General features: G+C 39.0%; 1 protein-coding gene and 1 pseudogene across 6 annotated transcripts in view; one reads left to right on the forward strand and one right to left on the reverse strand.

Annotated features, from left to right (window-relative positions):
* gtf2h4 (general transcription factor IIH, polypeptide 4) overlaps positions 1-19,107 on the reverse strand; it is a 46,597-nt gene that overhangs the window by 11,312 nt on the left and 16,178 nt on the right. Inside the window, exons 5-14 of one of the 6 annotated variants that reach the window (XM_061834457.1) lie at positions 18,052-18,160; positions 13,443-13,511; positions 13,223-13,306; positions 9,545-9,713; positions 9,154-9,284; positions 7,088-7,135; positions 6,924-7,002; positions 1,532-1,593; positions 1,405-1,463; positions 793-811 (exon numbers count right to left, since the gene is read on the reverse strand). In XM_061834457.1, coding sequence (XP_061690441.1) covers position 811; positions 1,405-1,463; positions 1,532-1,593; positions 6,924-7,002; positions 7,088-7,135; positions 9,154-9,284; positions 9,545-9,713; positions 13,223-13,306; positions 13,443-13,511; positions 18,052-18,160 — 811 coding nt within the window. In that variant the 3' untranslated portion in view covers positions 793-810. The other 5 variants (XM_061834545.1, XM_061834363.1, XM_061834275.1 and 2 more) reach the window with 5 other exon arrangements.
* Positions 17,231-17,349, forward strand: LOC133504365 (5S ribosomal RNA; annotated as a pseudogene).

A 19,107-nucleotide genomic window follows, 5' to 3' on the forward strand; every position in this document is an offset into this window, starting at 1 on the left:
AAGACTGCTGTTCACAAACGCTCTCCATCCAACCTCACTGAGCTCGAGCTGTTTTGCAAGAAAGAATGGGCAAGAATTTCATTCTGTCGATGTGCAAAACTGATAGAGACATACCCTATGCGAACTGCATCTGTAATTGCAGCAAAAGGTGACACTACAAAGTATTAACGCAAGGAGGCCGAATAATATTGCATGCCCCACTTTTCAGGTTTTTATTTGTTAAAAAAGTTTAAAATATCCAATAAATGTTCTTCCACTTCACGATTGTGTCCCACTTGTTGATTCTTGACAAAAAATATTAACCTTATATCTTTATGTTTGAAGCCTGAAATGTGGCAAAAGGTTGAAAAGTTCAAGGGGACCGAATACTTTCATAAGGCACTGTAATATGTATTACAATCTCCTGGAACTGTTACTGTTTTGGGGATGTGGTGACTCATTTATTAAATGGGTTCAACTTATGTCTAAATATACAACAGCAGAAATCTTGTTGAATTGAAATATTTCAACATCTATAAAATGGATGCCATACATAAGTGGAACCTGATAAAACAGACCATCGGGACTGAACAATGTGTCCAAAAAAATGTTTCAATTGTCACTTAAAATGTTGACCAAGTCTATCAGGTCCAGATTTGGCTGATGTTGTTTACAGGCTTCTGGCGGATTTCAAACAAAGAATGGTATTTCTGGGTCAAAGATGTACACTATGACTAGATCCAATTTCAAAAGACTTGCCTTCCAAGCCATGTGGCGGTTATGTTTAATGTGAGGCATTGATGTGATGGCCAAGCAATGATGATTCTATTATCTGTTGGGCATAGGGCAAGAGAGAGCAGCATGGCTCTGAAAAATACAAAAACAAGTCTTTGAAAGATATTTTTGCTCCTGTTATTTTTTTTTTCTTGGTCATGGTCAAGTCGTTCTCCTTTGGCACTAAGAAGCACACAAATGCCTCGCGGCTCATAAAAGTGACTCGCCTTTGATGAGTGGTGTACATCAACGTCCCAATGGCCAACCAAGCACATTGGCGTAGTAAGTTAGGATCCAATGTTAAACTTTCAAATGTTTTTATTACTTTTTCACAGAGGGTCAGAAATGTTTGGATTTTTTCTGTGCCTTAATAAATTGAATTGTCATTTGAAGCTACATTTTGTGTTTCGTTGGGTAGTCTCTGAATGATATTAAAATTGATCTGATGATTTGAAACCTTTGTGGGTGATAGAAATGCAACAAAAAAAAAATAATAATCAGGAGGGGAGTAAATACTTATTCACGGCACTGTATTTATTATAACTTTTTCATTATCATAATTCTCCTTTACAAATTAGGGGGATGATATCATAGGGATATACTGCCATTTAGTGAGGTCTGTGGAGTTCATTTTGACTTATTTTAACAAACCATATGCTGTTCCTTGCGCAGTAATTGGTTAAGCATGTCAACAACAGATGGTGGAGGACCTAAAATAGCAGTATTCATTATATTAAACACTGATAGACCATCAACTGAAAAAATAAACAAATCCAACCTGAGCTCTGTCTCGAAGAACCTCAAAGTCAGCTTGGGAGAGAAACTGGTTGTAGAGCACTCCTAAAATGGACAACAAGACAGAAGGTTGCAGCTACTTTAAATAGAAACTACAAAGACCATGTGAAGGCTAAGAGATTTTTTTCCAAGATGAAATGCCAATAAAAGAAGAATTGGGGACAGAACACTGGGTAATAATCACAGAATAGCAGAGCAGTTCAGATGTCATGTAAATGATCTATGTACTATATGTCAGTGTTATGATTGTTTTCTATTACTTCTTTTTCACTCAACTTTGTTAGGGTTAGGGTTAACCCTAAACCTTAACCTCTACTTGTCTCGGATCAGGATGGTTGGTTTGGTACCTGAAAAATAGCATCTTGAAAAAAAGTCAGAATGAGAAATTGCAACACTGCACATTCAGACGGGCACAAAGCAAAAAGAAACTTCAAGTTCGCCAATAACAGGTTAAACATTTTACAAACTCGAAAGCCACAAACAATTCAATAATTTGTCATTTTTGGGACTGACAAATTAATGCTGAATTTGGGTACCAAATTAGCCAAATTAACAACTCCATTACACAAAATGATGCAATAAGGAAGACTTAAAAATACCATCATTGTTGAAATGGAGGGTGGAAGCAAAAAAGCATTTTGCAACATAAAGCAAGCATTGGTAACAAGTGCGGTCTTGATTTTGCCAAATTGTGATAAGATAATGACTTTCAAAAGGTCACTTTATGACTTCATAGAAATAAATGCATTAACTGTTTTGTTTCACCTTCTGCGAAACATGACATTTCTATCAAAATAGAAAGATGTACAACTCTTAATCCAGCAAATGTTACCATTTCCGGGAGATGGAACAAAACATGATTGTCAAAAATTGGGAAAGAATTTTTTAAAAATAAATAAAGCAGATGTGACATGAAAGACCAGCCATTACCAATAGGGAATGTTGTGTTCGTATTTGGGAAAACCAAATCAGAACATGCTGTCGCATTTTCTGCAAAAAGAGTACAACTAACACTAACTGAGGCATGTAAACCAATGAAAGAAAAATGTAACGATTTATACAGAGAACCAATATGCATTTGCAACGGTTCATATTTTTGCGCAATACTGAAAGAAAAAAGAAAACGGATAATTTCATTCACAGGCAATGTATGCAAAATTGTTAGTCCAATTACTCAAAGAAACAACTGCAAAAAACTGTTGCTGTATCCAAATGTGTCACACAGACATCTAACAAAAAATATGAATTCATTGGGAAATGCTTTGCTGATAAAATAAAGGAAGCTGCATGGAAAAAAAAAAAAAAACTAAAATTATGACGTTGATACAACTACAAATCTAGAAGTTAATACATTACGAGAAACTCAGCAAAAGAGTCAAAAAATGGAACAGGATGTATGGAAAAAAAAAAAACTAAAACATCATCTATGTATGACCAAACAATAAACCAGTTGCACCAAATTAACTTGTCTTAATTGGGTCATGAGCTGACGCATGTCTCAACAGAAGGGATAATGGGAGGACAGGTAACATTAATATTATACTCACAAAAATGGGAGGATAGGTAACATTAATATTATACTCACAAAAAAAAATAAACATTCTCCAAATTGTCCACATGAACTTTATTGAATTAAACCAAAGTGAGATTTATTAATTAAAATGTATGTTTATCACACATTTGCTGCTATGAAGAGAATGCTTCTGCTTGCAAAGAACACTTTGCTCAGCACATATGTCGTTATAGTACATATTTGTTAGTTTACATATCATAACTTTCCAACAACATGCAGACACATAGTCACCCAAACACGTTTTTGCTCGCTCCCACCCTTTAGATTTGTCACTGTTGGTAGGGACCTCCTAAATCTAATAAAAAGAGGTTTCAAGGAAGACTGCTTTAGAACATTCAAGAGTTGTACCTGATTCTTCTTCTTTCTCTTTGAGCTCAAGTAACAGAAAACAGGTATTCTCTCCTTATTACTTCAAATTGAATTTACCTGACACAATACACAATAAAAATAGTATTGCTTGGTCATAATAGATGCATTCTCAAAATGGGTAGAACCCTTTTCAACAGAGCATCCCGATTTATCAACATCAGCAGGATATCACATTGGTGGAACCAGGAGACTGGATCCTGGTAAGGAGCGAAAAGAAGCACTGGTATTTTCCTAAGTGGGAATGTCCATTTCAGGTTTTGTTGAACATTTACAGCTGTAAAAATTAGGTTGACTTGGATTCTTTTTGTACATTCCAGAAAGGTAATTTCAGTCTAGGATCCGATTGGGGAGGTGAGCTAAAGACTAGTTAACAAGCTGGGTGGAGATTTATAGTATCTCAAAATAGCTGATGGCCAGTGAAGAAATTTAAAGACACTGAACCTATAGGGATACCTAAATGAAATCCCTACCCTAAAGTGGTTAGGTCCCGAAATGGGATGCTATGGAGTGTCGTAATGTCATGCCATACACGAAAAACCTACGGCAATCCAAAACCTAAATGATCCACAATTGGGTTCTCATGCGTGCGATGATGATCCAAAATTTATTTTAGAATAATCACATCGTCAAGTTCGACAGATAGGGGAACAAGTAGCAGTGTTTAGTCAAATTAAGTGGTATATGATGAATAATCTGAATGCACACGAGTTGGGACACTTTGGTGATGGATGAAAATAATGGAGGCGCAAATCCATGTTGGGGCTTTTTCCTCTGGGTCTACATCTCTGGTAATCCACGCTTCACTTTGATGCTTTGTGAAAAGTACAGAGGTAACAGCTAGCACCCTTTTTCCTAGAGCAACATTAGAAAAGGTAAGGGTGATCCAAAAGCTAAAGGTTGATGAGTGATTTCATGTAATAACAGTCATTTTGGGACAAAATAATAATAGTATGTACTTATGGTGGAACAAGTAGCAACAGCTTTGTCAAAAGATTGCGTCATTTGCATGGGTCCCAGACCACTTTTACAGATTATACGAGCGCTATTACCAGATAATTGCACCTTGGAAGTTATGAGTAAAACAGCACCTGATCATGAATGCAAAAATTGGGATTTTGTATATCCAGTGACTTTTTTTGAAAAATGAAAAACATTGTTTTCTGATTCTCACCGGATATTTCACTTGCGTCTATTTGCTAGGAACCAGAAACAAATTGGGAAATTTATCAGCAATGACGTGTAGAATCATTTTGGTAATTGAGAATTCATTGAATCCATTGTCACAAAGTGACATCTGGTAGTGGTAAGGAGATAACGGGCTTTTTAATAAATTTCCCAAGAATGTAACATTATTGTACTTTATTCATCTTATGTCTGTTATTGAATCAACTTCTACTGTACAGGCAATTTCATTTGAACAATGGCATAGAAGAGAGCAGCTGAATGCCAAGGATAAAACGATCCAACACCTGCGCATTGGTGTCCCCGTGGTGTTCAGAGTGTAAATTGGCTGACCAAGTGGCAACTGGATTTTAATCTTTCGTGTGTTGGTGGTGTGCAACCAACAAGAACGTGGAGACAATAAACTACAGACACCACAATGTAAAAATTGGGAAATTGGACTCAACAGGGTTTTTGGACATGCGCCTGGGTGAAAAAGGTGGTGTTTGCGCTCTCTTTGGGGAGCGATCTATCTTCATCCTGAACCGTATGGCTGCTGATGGTGGTCTGACCGAGGCCATAAAAACCCTTAGGGTCCTTGATGGTAAGATGAATGAGCACTCTGGTGTTGACACCTCCATGTAGGACAAATGGGTGAGTGTGTTCGGCAAATAAAAAGCACTCGTCTCATCTATTTCAATTCCATTGCGGTTTTCGCAGCTATTTTGACTTTGTGCGGTTGTTGCTGTAGTCTCTGTCTGTGATCTTGTCGAAACTGAATTATTGCCACAGCAATCTCACTCATGGAGAACAAAATGGTGTAGATGTATCCTTTGCTGGGGACAAATCATGAGTATTCTGGTTGACTTGCCTGATCAGTTTCCAGATCCCAGCTGTTATGACAAAGCATAAACAACCATTTTTCCTCTGAGTGTATCAAAGTAGTCGAAGATCTGGCAAAGTGTCTATTTTGGGTGATGTGAGAATTTAAGCAAATTTTCGATTAACAGGAGGGAAATGTTGGATTAATTGGATATAAAGTTCCCATATTTGCTTTCTTGGGTTTTTAATGCTTATGTGATGAAATGCAATCGAGGGGCACATTAGGTGCCATGGAAACTTTGCTATGATGTACTTTAACAATGTGATGCAATCAATTTACATTGGGTGTCATGGAAACACCAGACAGTGATGGAGAAGACAACAAAGACTGACGATATCCAGAGGATGGTGAAGACATCGCAAAGACTCACATGGACTATTTTTGTCACGGTTGCTTTGTTTGTCACAATTTGCTTTGTGTGATGCGGACCACGCTAAGGAATAAAAAAGTGGAGACGTGGAGATGTGATTGGTATGGGTTGGAGATTGTGAAAGAGACACATCCCACGTTTGCCTCGCGAGCCAGAAGTTCCTCTTGTCTTCCTTCCTTGATAATTTTACTTTAAATGGCCTAGGCTGTTTAAATCTGACAGGTACTCATATTTGTGAAGAACTGTTGCATGAGTTATTTTGAATTCTGTTGTACGTCAAAAATGAGGTTTGATTTTTCTTTGGTTTATTTTCATTGAAATTGGATTTCATTGGTAGATTTATCACTCGAGTTATTTCTGTGACCACTGTGGGCTTTCGTTTATTAATAGGAGAGTACCACCAATTTTATCCACTTCATCGTACATGCTGTTGTCAATCGCAACTCATTTATTGTGAGTAGAGCTATGGCAACCTGAGTAGGAACCAGATACTGTTAACATTTATTCAAGTCACATTTTGGGTAAATTGTACTTGTTAGAGTAGTCTGAATGCATCATACTTCATCATCATCACGATACTACATCATACCCTTATTTGTTAAGACTCGCTACTTTTACTCCGTTACAATAATAGACATGCTCCTCGCTCCTTTTATTGATAATTGCATGCGTGATTTAGTTTTAGAATTCATCTTTGACTTCCACTTAGGACGCTGTTACGCCAATCCAATGTGAACAATAGTGTCATTAGACTTTCACTCAAAAGGTATTGACATGACCACACACAAAGCCTTCATGGCCCAATCAACAGAACAACAAAAAATAAAATGTGTGTCTTTGGTTGAACCGAATAAAGGTCTCTGAATAGTTTTTGATGGTTTCAGTAATATCAAAGCCCTTGTCTACTTGACATCATTCACTGTAAGACCATAAATTCTCTGATCCATGCACGCACGCACACACGCCTGCACGCGACACACACACACAGGAACGCATTCTAGATTATTAAATCAACTCACCCTCCGTGAATTGCAGTCTATCTCTTTCCAACTCCCAAAGTCGGATCTGATCTGTTACAGTTGGAGGAAGCACTGGTGTCTGAAGCACAAAGATGTCAGGTGAAGACAATAGGAAGTTGATGCATGCAGGGTTTTTTTTAAGGTTATAACAGCCAAATCACTACCTGTTTCAGCATGATAGGGTGTGCTCTGGTTCTCAGAAAGTGGATGATCTGCAAAATTAAAATCAGTCTGTAATCAGTCTGACAAAAAACATTGATATAGGGAAATCTGGTGCACATTAAATAACTTAAGTATTTATTTAATGACATTTATCCAATAAAAGTATTAATTTGCAAAGGAAAAGAAAGTACAGTACATTATTCCAACAGGGGGATGGTAAATCTAACCACAAACAACAGAATTGTATCATATGACAGACATTTTATATTGTAACTACATACCCAAATTCCAGCTTAAAACAAAAAAACACAATGCAATGATTTGTAAAACATTTTCAACCTATATTATATTGCCTCCAAAACGTTCCAAAAAGGATGAGACAGTGGAAACAAAAGACTGGGCAAGTTGAGAAATCCTCAAACACCTATTTGAAACATTACAGATGAATTGTAAATGAGTGTCACGAATGGGTAGTAGAAAGAAATAGGCCAGTGAAATAACATCTGCTAACTTAGCTAAGTAGAACCAAAAAACGGCCAGCACAATTTTTTTTTTTTTTTTATTTTATTTCTTTTTTTTTTTTTTGTAACAGCATATAAAGCATGTAAAAGCAAGCTCAGAACCAATTTACAACACCTGGAACATCACGCACTTTTGCTACATTCGGGAGCACTGTTGGACCCGTGAAAACTTTGTGGGAATTACTTGAGTAATCAACGAAATATCTATAGGCTAATCGATTCTAAAAAGTTTGGAGAGTGACATCCCTAAAAGGATAATCTCTGAAAGGCACAGTTGTTCACAACCAAAGATAGGGGGTTCACAGCGTCTCAATGTACAAGGAATTTCAGCAGTTCAGAAAATGGATGAATGGATTTATGGTCCATTATATTGTCAAAAGATTCATAGAATCCAGAGAAATCTCTTCATATAATTGATGTGGTAAAAAACCACCAGCAAAACTCTGTGACGTTCAACCCGCCAGGTGTAACACAGCATTAAACAGGCAAGATTGTGGAAGGAATTTTGCCACGTGATTTCATGAACACTTCAGAAAAACATTATCAGTTGACAGAGTTCCTCGCTATGTCTACGAATTTAAGTTAAAACTCTGCCAGGCAAAGCAAAACCCATATATTGACAACAACCAGAAATGCCACAGTCTTCTCTGGGCCCAAGGTCATCTGAGATGGACTGACGTAACGTGGAAATGTGTGCCGTGGTCTGACAAGTCAACATTTCAACATTTCATTTTTTTGTCGTCCTCATGTCCCTGGGCAAGACACAAAACCCACATTGACTATGAATACAGTTGGATGTTTGGTGGTTTTCAGGAGAGATGTAGGCACAGAATGACAGCTAAACTTCCCACAGACTGTCCTGGGCAGCCAAAACCAAATTCCGCAAGTGTTTCAACAGCGTGTCTTAGTAGCAAAAGACAGAGTATTAGACTGGGCTGCCAGCAGTCCATATCTTTCTACCAATGAAAATGTGACGTGGAATATGAAGCACAAAATAAGAGAACCTAGACAGTTGAGTACATGAAGTTGTACATCAAGTAAGAATAGGAAAAAAATTCCACCTACAAAGCTTCAACAATGTGTGTCCTGTGTTCCCAAACACTTATTGGGTATTGTTAAAAGGAAAAGTCATTAAAATTTTCCCACTTTTTTGGAACACGTTTCAGGCCTCACATCATGAGTGAATATTTGCAAAGTTAATCAGTTTGAACAATAAATAGCTTGCATCTGATTTGCTTTCAACTAAATATACTATAAGTTGGAAAGGATTTGTAAATCACTGTATTCTAACATTCTAAGTGAGGTTTTTGCCGTATAGTTTAAGTTCTATTACATAGCGCTAACTTGCAAAATTTGAAATTGGTGAATCTTTTACAAATTTTTCAATTGGCAGTTTCATCTATCGATGCATTCAGCAATGGAACCTCAAACCCCATTAGGGTTTAAGGATTCTTAAAATTACAGGGGCAAGTTGAACTAAAAAGCTTTGGTGAGGAGGTGTCTTTATCTATATCATCTCACTCTTTTTAAGTAGTGCTCAGGTATACCTGCTGCGCAGTGATGCCATTTGCGATTGCCTGCTGCACCGACTCTCTTGTGACCTGAGCAACCACCACATTGGGAAAGCGATACAACATTTCACTGAAGAGTGCTACCAGAGAAACCTGGAGCTCTGAATCTGGAGGGGGGGGGCACAACAGATGCAAATATATATAAATGCAAATTTTAGCAAAAAAAAAGATAAATGCAGAAATCAAGTGAATGCATAACAATATATTGTAGCTATAATTTACCTAGAGGCAAGCAGGCTATTTGCTAGGACCAGATATTGACTCGAGAATAAGAGTGTTTTCCAAAACATTGCCTAGTCAGTAATCACTCATCACGCCATCATCAGATGGTAGTGTAATCTAGTGTAAGATGAGTTTCTAGACATACTTGTGTAGGCGTAGATGCGATAATTTGTTTCAACCACAATGAAGCCAGCATCTCCAGTACCGGGAGTGGAGCCCAAGTTAGATGAGGAGGAAAGGGAAGAAGAGCTGCTTGTGACTCCTGCAGCCAGACTAATGGCCAATCTGGTGGGATAGTACCGCCTTGACTTTCTCTACAAATGAGATAAAAAAAAAATGTCAAGATTCTTTCAGCTAGTTTACTAATACAAGACTACCAGATATATTGGTACATCTATTAAAGTCACACAAGCCGTATCAAACTCATACTCTAAAAAAATAAAATGAAAAAAAAAGGGCTCTACACTTTTGTATGTGGTTCCTCCCACACTAATCAAACCTGTCCAACCACCAGACAGTATTTCACTATATATTTCTCCGAGTCCTCCTGACCTGTATGGAAAACGAATTATGACTCACAAGAAAGCTGGTAATTTTGCAGAAATGTTTGTACAATCATGGCACACAACCCTTCTTCACATCAGTGTTAGAATTAACACAACCTGATTGCACTTCTAATAACAGTATATACAGTGAAGAAAATAAGTAAGCATTTGAACATCCTGCTATATTGCAATTTCTACCAGTTAGAAATCATGGAGGGCTTTGAAATTTTCATCGTAGGTGCATGTCCACTCTTTTCAAGTCATTGAACAAGTCCTGTTGTGTAGTCCTGGGCTGATTCCTCACCTTTCTAAGGATCAGTGAGACCCCACGAGGTAATATCCTGCATTGGGCTCCACTCCGAGATTGAGATTGACCATGTTTAGCTTCTTCCATTTTCTAATGATTGCTCCAACACCAGACATTTTTTTACCAAGCTGCTTGGCAATTTCTCTGTAGCCCTTTCCAGCCATGTGGAGTTGTTCAATTTTGTCTTTGGACAGCTCTTTGGTCTTGGCCATGTTACAACTTTGAGTCTTACTGATTATATGGGGGGACAGGTGTCTCTATGCTGCTAACGACCTCACACAGGTGCATCTGATTCAGGACAACACATGGAGTGGAGGTGGACTTTTAAAGGCGGACTAACAGGTCTTTGAGGGGCAGAATTCTAGCTGATAGATAGGTGTTCAAGTACTTATTTGCAGCTTTTCAGATTTTGGCCCACTCCTCCACACAGATCTCTCGATCAGTTTCTGGGGTGTCGCTGAGAAACATAGAGTTTCAGCTCCCTCCAAAGATTTTCTATTGGGTTTATGTCTGGAGACTGGCTAGGCCACACCAGAACCTTGATATGCTTCTTACAGAGCGACTCCTTGCTTTTCCTGGCTGTGTGCTTCGGGTCATTGTCACGTTGAAAGACCCAGCCACGACCCATCTTCAATGCTCTGACCGAGGGAAAGAGGTTGTTCCCCAAAATCTCACAATACATGGCTGCAGTCATCCTCTCCTTAATACAGCGCAGTCATCCTGTCCCACGTGCAGAAAACCCCCCCCAAAACATGATGCGACCCCCATGCTTCACAGTAGGGATGGTGTTCTTGGGGTGGAACTCATCATTCGTCTTCCTCCAAACATGGTTAGTGGAATTATGACCAAAAAAGTTCCATTTTGGTCTCATCTGACCACAAAGCTTTCTCCCATGACTCCTCTGTATCATCCAAATTGTCATTGATCAAGTTTGAGTCTTCCTGATTGTACGGGGTGGACAGGTGTCTTTATGCAGGTAATGACCTCACACAGGTGCATCTGATTCATGATGATACATGGAGTGGAGGTGGACTTTTAAAGGCGGAGTAACAGGTCTTTGAGGAACAGAATTCTTGCTGATAGATGTTCAAATACTTATTTTCAGCTGTATCACACAAATAAATCGTTAAAAAAAAAAAAAAAAAAATCATACGTTGTAATTTCTGGATTTTTCTTTTTAGATTGTCTCTCACAGTGGACATGCACCTACGATAAAAATTTCAGACCCCTCCAAGATTTCTAAGTGGGAGAACTTGCAATAAAGTAGGGTGTTCAAATAATTATTTTCTTAATTATTTTTCTTTTTTCAGGTACCGCTGTACTCTTAATTACATCAAATAATAAGGTGCAGCAAAGTTTTGATTGAAAGTGTCAATTATTTACTTATTGTTAAATCAACCGTGAATGACTTATTGTCATTGGCAGTTGTGTTGCTATGCACTCAATAAAAATCCCCTTCATGTAGCACCATAAGGTTATAAAATTATTAGAAGCAATGCTCGTACACGATTGGCAATTACTACTATATAAACATAAAAACACATACAGTATATGTAAGAAAGCAAATCAATCAAATTAGTGCAAACAGCTGATGGTATTATTGGAACCTGAATTTTTTGGGACAATTTATGGTGCACAATTATACATGTACAGTCTCATGGCGGACTGGACATACTGTCATCCAAAACAACGTAGTTATTGTTGTTAAGGCTGAATTTTTAATACTGTTGTACCAAATTTAGAGGCCAGGATACATTGATTAGTTTCCATACATGAGTTGAAATTGGTTTTAATGTGAACCAACAGGCTGAAAGGTCACAAGTTGTATATTCAGTGGCAGTCTGTTAATATAAAATATAGTAATAATAAGAACGATTAGCTGTGTAATAGTTAAGTGAAAGGAGTTCAAACTATTATTTATTGCTTTAAGATACAATCCAGTGGTACCTCTACCTATGAAAATAATTCATTCCGGAAGTCATTTCGTAACCTGAATTTCTGATATGTAGAAGCGCTTTTTACATGTAAATAGCCTCATCCATTTCAAGACCCTCCATCCCCAAAAAAAGCATTCCAAGTACATCATGCAAAGAATAACAAAAATTATGTTCATTTACTTTAGGCATTGTGTGACTTTGCGAAGAGAAGGGTTGAGTGTGAAGCAAAAGGCATAGTGGGGGGGCGGAGGAGGAAGCAAACATTTGACAGCTGAGAGAAAACATACATACGAATGTGCACACGCACACAACTTAATTACAGTGAAGTTTCTTAGGGCTCATCGTAAAGAAAGATGAATAAACTTGCAAAAAACAGAAATGAAAAACTCAAAACTGTTGGACCTTACCAATGTGCACTTGCGTGTGACAGCATGTGAAAGTGCTCGCGTGTGATTCGATGACCCTCGAGTGTGCAAGGGAAAGGAAAAGCATCATGGGTAGAGACTGACGGCCATCCTAGCCAATGGAATGCCAGGAAGATGCTCCGGCGATAGCCAATGGGAGAGCAGTTCTACAGGCCACTTTCAAACCAAGATACAGGATAGTTATGTTCGGTGGAATTTGGGGGCCAACGTATCCCGAATTTTCCTTCATAACTAGAGACAAAGGTTTTCCGAGGAGGTGTTTCGTAACCTGAATTTTTTATGAGAGACGTTCGTAACTATAGGTACCACTGTATTATTTTGATTATTTAAACCACTCAAATTCTGGAGAACAAATTGCTCAGGCAACATCCTTACATTTCCATACATTCCTAGCAATTGGAAATAACCATACAGATGCATTTATTCCCTGTCATGAATAAGGATTTTACAGTCTAGAGGTGATGCAGCCAGACTTGATGGAACCTGGATGCAGTTTTACTGCAGCAATAAATTGGCTTCCCCGTGAGGGTCATTTTGTCACTTCTCATAGAAGGAAACAGTTCTGGAACAGAATGAAACAAAGCCTTTCCTCTCCCTCTCAGTGCCTACCTTCCTTTGGAAAACCAGTCCAAACTCCCGAAGGTGCTGCAGAAATGTGAGTAATGACTCACTCATGCCCTCCACTGAGTAATCCTGAGGGCAACAAAAACACATCCTCAATAACAAAAAAAGTAAAACCAAGCAAGAAACTGATAATATAAATTTCAGCACACACAAGCACAAATTCACACATGCGCAGGTACATACAGGTTAATTATTGTCAACTCACTCTGCCCAATGTTGAGAAACTGAGCTGGAACAAGAATGACAATATTTCTACCAGGCCCATCCCTCTTGACTAGAAGAGAAAACAAGACAAGAATCATACATTTCAAATCATAAATAGCCACATCTATTCATCAATCATCTATCGATCCACATCACCTCTATGGCAAGCTCTTTTCGCAGGGCTGGCCAACCTGCGGGGCTCTTGAGCCGCATGGGGCTCTTTGCATCCTTTTGTGCGGCCTCTCGTGAAGGCCAGACAACATATCGTAGTTATGTTTTTCTTTAATGTGCATGCGTGTGTGCTTTGCTTGAGTTCATTACAGTAGTTGCAAGCCCATTTATGCTTGTACGCTATGCTTGTGTTTATTCTGGCTGTTCCGGGTATTGAGACAACAAGCTCTGTGTGTGTGTGTGTGTGTGAGTCGATGTGTGAGTGAGATGGGACTGCGCAGGAAAGAAAGCGTGACGGCAATCGTCGAAGAGTGGCTTTATTGTTTGCAACGAGAGAGGGAGTTAAACACGAGGAGGACAACCTCGGCCCTGGAGAAGAAGTCTCCTCTGGGTCTCCCAACTATGGTCACATAACAGTAGCAGGAAAGGTTAGTACGGTATTTTCATAAAACTGGCTTTTAAATTGAATGAAAATAGATCGAAGTTTCCCAGTCGGAATGTGATCTTTGGAGAAAATAATTTTGTCAAATTTGCTCTCAAAATGCCAGGGGAAAATGCAGTTAAACGATAATACGCGGACGAACACAGGACGTTTTTACCAGAGCGGGAGAGCTCATTTTTTGTTTTTGAACGCAACGGCCAGCCAGTCTGCCTTGTGTGTCAGCCGTCTATTGTACATTTCACATCTTCAAATCTTCACTTGAGCTCACTCCAAACTAACATCCACCTGAAATTTCCAAAAGTGACTGAACTTCAGTCACAAGTTAGTCACTTTGAAAAATAAGACAGAAAAGCAGATACATTTTTTTTTTTTTTTTTTAATATAATGAAGCATCCAGAGACTTACGCTTGCATCATGTCAATTGGCTTGGAACATTGCAAGGGCCACCAACCCATACAATAAAGGGGAATTTACTTCTTTGATGTCATTGAAATATTGGACAAGACTTGGTTGAAATGCTAGTATGGTCTGTGTGAGGAAGAGCACACAGTTTAACTTTTTAAAAATTAGTGGCCAGTGGTCTTTAGGAGTTGATTTTTCTTATCATGTTGGTGTGTGACATTTAAAATAAATATGGCTGAGCAGAGGTATGTGTGTCAGGAGGGAATGATGCTCATGTGTATGATGTGGCTCTTTGGCTCTTTCATATTGATGATGTGGCTCTTTGCGATAACAGTAAAAAATGTGGCACCTGATCTCTGAGTAGTTGGGCACCCCTGATTTAAGACTATAATCTGTAATTGTTGGCGCCCCCTACCACTGCAATTCAGGATTACAACAAATCTGCCTGTCGCTTCGCCGATGTGGTAGACTTTTTCGCTTGTTGTCTTGCTCGTCTCACCCTAATTTCAATCATGGTTCGTGGTCAATAAGTCGGACTCATTTCCAGTGAGAATTGGACTCCACCAAGGCTCCCCTTTGTCACTGATTTTGTTCATAACTTTTATGGACATAATTTCTACGTGGAGCCGAGGTATAGAGGGGGTCCAGTTAGGTGGCCTCAACATTGCATCTCTGCTTTTTGCTGACATGTGGTTCTGTTGGCTTCATCAAGCTGTGATCAGCGCTCACTGGATTGATTTGCAGAAGTGTGAAGGACAGCATAATTCATTTTCCATTGATTACAGCAACTTGTCCTGGTCCTGAAGAAGCAAAGCAGCCCCAAACCATAACACTGCCACCACCAAGCTTCACTGTTGGTATAGTGTTCTTTATTTTTTATTTTATTTATTTTTTCTTATCAAATGCTGGCTATTTTTACACCAGATGTAACGGGTCATACACCTTCCTAAAAGTAAACTCAGTCAGTCCACAGAATGTTTCTCCAAAAGTCTTGAGGATCATCAAGACCTGTTGGGCCAAATGTGAGACGAACCCTTGTATTCTTTGCTGACAGCAAGGATTTTTGCCTGGAACTCTCCCATGGATGCCATTTTTGGTCAGTGTCTTATGATAGTCATGAACACAGATCTTAACGGAGCCCAGCAAGGCCTGCAGGTCTTTATAGGTCTTGTGAAGTTGACCTCACCTTTACCAAATTTGAGGTTAGTCTGACTTTGTGATTCAACAGAGGGTCAAAAAAGGTTTGGATTTTCTTGTCCCTTAATAAATTTAAATGTCATTTGAAAACTGCGTTTTGTATTTCCTTGGGTTGTCTCTGCGTGATATTACAATTGGTTTGATGATTTGAAACCTGAGTCTGATACATATCCAATAAAAAAAGGGAATCAGGAGGGAGGCAAATACTTTTTCACAACAACAAGCCACCCATCTATGACACCATTTGAAAACAACTGCATTGTTTTGATTATCCACTTACAGTGAAGAAAATAAGTATTTGAACACCCTTTTATATTGCAGGTTCTCCCAGTTACAAATCATGGAGGGGTTTGAAATTTTCATCTTAGGTGCATGTCCACTGTGAAAGAGAGAATATAAAAAGAAAAATCCAGAAATCACAATGCATGATATTTTTAACTATTTATTTGCGTGATACAGCTGCAAATAAGTACTTGAACACCTATTTATCAGCTAGAATTCTGTTCCTCAAAGACCTGTTAGTCCGCCTTTAAAAGTCCACCTCCACTCCATGTATTATCATGAATCAGATGCACCTGTGTGAGGTCATTACCTGCATAAAAACACCCGTCCACCCCGTACAATCAGGAAGACTCGAACTTGATCAATGACAATTTGGATAATACAGAGGAGTCATGGGAGAAAGCTTTGTGGTCAGATGAGACCAAAATGGAACTTTTTGGTCATAATTCCACTAACCGTGTTTGGAGGAAGACGAATGATGAGTTCCATCCCAAGAACATCATCCCTATTGTGAAGCATGGGGGTCGCATCATGTTTTGGGGGTGTTTTCCTGCACGTGGGACAGGATGACTGCACTGTATTAAGGAGAGGATGACCGCAGCCGTGTATTGTGAGATTTTGGGGAACAACCTCCTTCCCTCAGTCAGAGCATTGAAGATGGGTTGTGGCTGGGTCTTTCAACGTGACAATGACCCGAAGCACACAGCCAGGAAAACCAAGGAGTGGCTCTGTAAGAAGCAAATGAAGGTTCTGGCGTGGCGTAGCCAGTCTCCAGACCTAAACCCAATAGAAAATCTTTGGAGAGAGCTGAAACTCTTATGTTTCTCAGCAACAGCCCAGAAACCTGTCTGATCTAGAGAAGATCTGTGTGGAGGAGTGGGTCAAAATCCCTCCTACAGTGTGTGCAAACCTGATAAACAACTACAGGAAACGTTTGACCTCTGTAATTGCAAACAAAGGCTACTGTACCAAATATTAACATTGGTATTCTCGGGTGTTACAATACTTATTTGCAGCTGTATCACACAAATAAATCATAAAAAAAAAAAAAAAATCATACATTGTGGTTTCTGGATTTTTCTTAATAAATTATCTCTCTCACATTAGACATGGACATACGATGAAAATGTCAGACCCCTCCATGATTTCTACATGGGAGAACTTGCAATATAGGGTGAAATACTTATTTTCTTCACTGTATATGGTGACTTTCTAAATATTATGGAGGACTGGAATCATTTAGAGCGCACTTCTTAATGTGCATGATAGTTGTAGTAGGATAATTAAGATATAGTGCTTACGGTCATGCGACCCTGAGAATGCCTGATCTCGTCAGATTTCGAAAGCTAAGCCGGTTTGGCCCTGGTTAGTGCTTGGATGGGAGAACACCTGGGAATACCAGGTGCTGTAAGCTTCTCTCCCCGGCTAAATTCACTCTGTGTTATAGATATGCACAAAAAAAATCAGGAAGGGGGAGAATCCTTTTTCAGGGCTATTTGAAAGTGATAGAAACAACTCCCCACAGGTTGCTAAAAAGCTTAAAATAAATCATTCCCAAAGAAGAAACTATTCCCTGCCAGCTTTGGATGTGGTTGTTAGGCAACTAACAGCCAAGATAGCCAGTGAAAGAACAGCCTGTGACATTTTCTGTACTTCTTGGGCTTCATCCATGTAAATTTACTCTGATGATAATGACTGCTTGCTGCATTGTTCCTCTACATTCATTTCCCGTCTTTGCTAAAAGTGGAGCATAACTGATTATATTAAAATGAGTCTTGCCAGCAATGGTCAATTGTGTCAGATTTAGTTTGCCAACAATTTAGATTAAAATTTAAGCCTTTTTCGTTTTGGACTTGCCTGGGAATTGACTGCTTATTCGGATTGAATTATTTCCCCTGCTATTGTATGAGTTTCATTAGGATGCAAGTCTTACACCTGGTCATTAGCCAAACAGTAATTTATATCAGCCAGTTCTTGTAGGCCCTCATATTACTGCAGTCTCCTCTCCACCTGAGTGTGTGCTAATCAGAGTAATGACAGGCTTTCAAGACACAATGGCAGATAGCTGATCTTTATTCTTTAGTCGTAAATGTCAACATGGACGTTATGTGGATACCTGAGCAGTTTTGAGGTACTGCAGTGTGAAATACCACAGTTGGGAAGCTGTGTCCAGCAGAAGGAACTGGAAGCCGGCAGAGGTGATAGAGGGGGCCTCGCCCGCCTCGCTGTAAAATATTGAAGGAAAGATTATCACAGTATTTAGAGTTTTAAAACAATGGATACATGTACAATAGTAACTGTACTACTTTATTCGTGTATTTACATTTTATTTATATTTGTCAAATAAGATACTTGACCCCCATTTAATCTCTGCATGTACAACAGTTGGGCACTTATAATTTAACGCATTTTGTACCTTTGGTTTTCACAATTGCTTCAGCCATTTACTCTAACGTTGCTGGTGAGCTCCAAATGAGATTCTGAACACCAATGTGCATAAAATATTTGCAGGAAAACTATAACTTTAAAGTTACATGAGATATGAACATGCAGTATATAGTGGGGCAAAAAGGTAGTGAGACACCAATTGAGCACGTTCTCCCACATAAAAATATGAGGGTCATTCAAAAAATAAGGTGAATTTTTCAGTATATGGACTTCTAATACAGCTTCTTTTGTTTTTTTGTTTTTTTTCCCAACGTCATCTCCCAGCACTGTCACACACTTTTCCCATCTGTCCACAAGCTTCCATATTTCCTCAGCGTAAAAATCTTTGGACTGATGTCTCAGCTCACAACACTTTGGACTTCATTGTTACTTGCAAATTTAGCGCCTGTTGTGAACGCTTTCAAGGGACCAAACAGGTGAAAGTGAAGGGGCAAGGTCTCGGCTGCAAGGGTGATGAAGGAGCAGTTCCCAGCCCAGCTTGTTGATGGTCTGCACCATCTGGGTTGCTGTGTGAGGCCTTGCGTTGTCATGATACAAGATGACTCCTTCTGACTGATAACCCCTGGGTTTGTTCTTTATGTCATTCTTGACTTGCCTGAGCAGTTCATAGTAGTTGGCACTATTCACAGTGCTTCCTTTCTCAAGGAATGAAATGGTGATTGGGCCTTGCATATCCCAAAGACAGTGAGCATTACCTTCCTTGTGGACAGCTGAGACTAACTTC

This window comes from Syngnathoides biaculeatus, chromosome 1 (genome assembly GCF_019802595.1).
Source record: "Syngnathoides biaculeatus isolate LvHL_M chromosome 1, ASM1980259v1, whole genome shotgun sequence".
NCBI classification, from domain to species: Eukaryota; Metazoa; Chordata; class Actinopteri; order Syngnathiformes; family Syngnathidae; genus Syngnathoides; species Syngnathoides biaculeatus.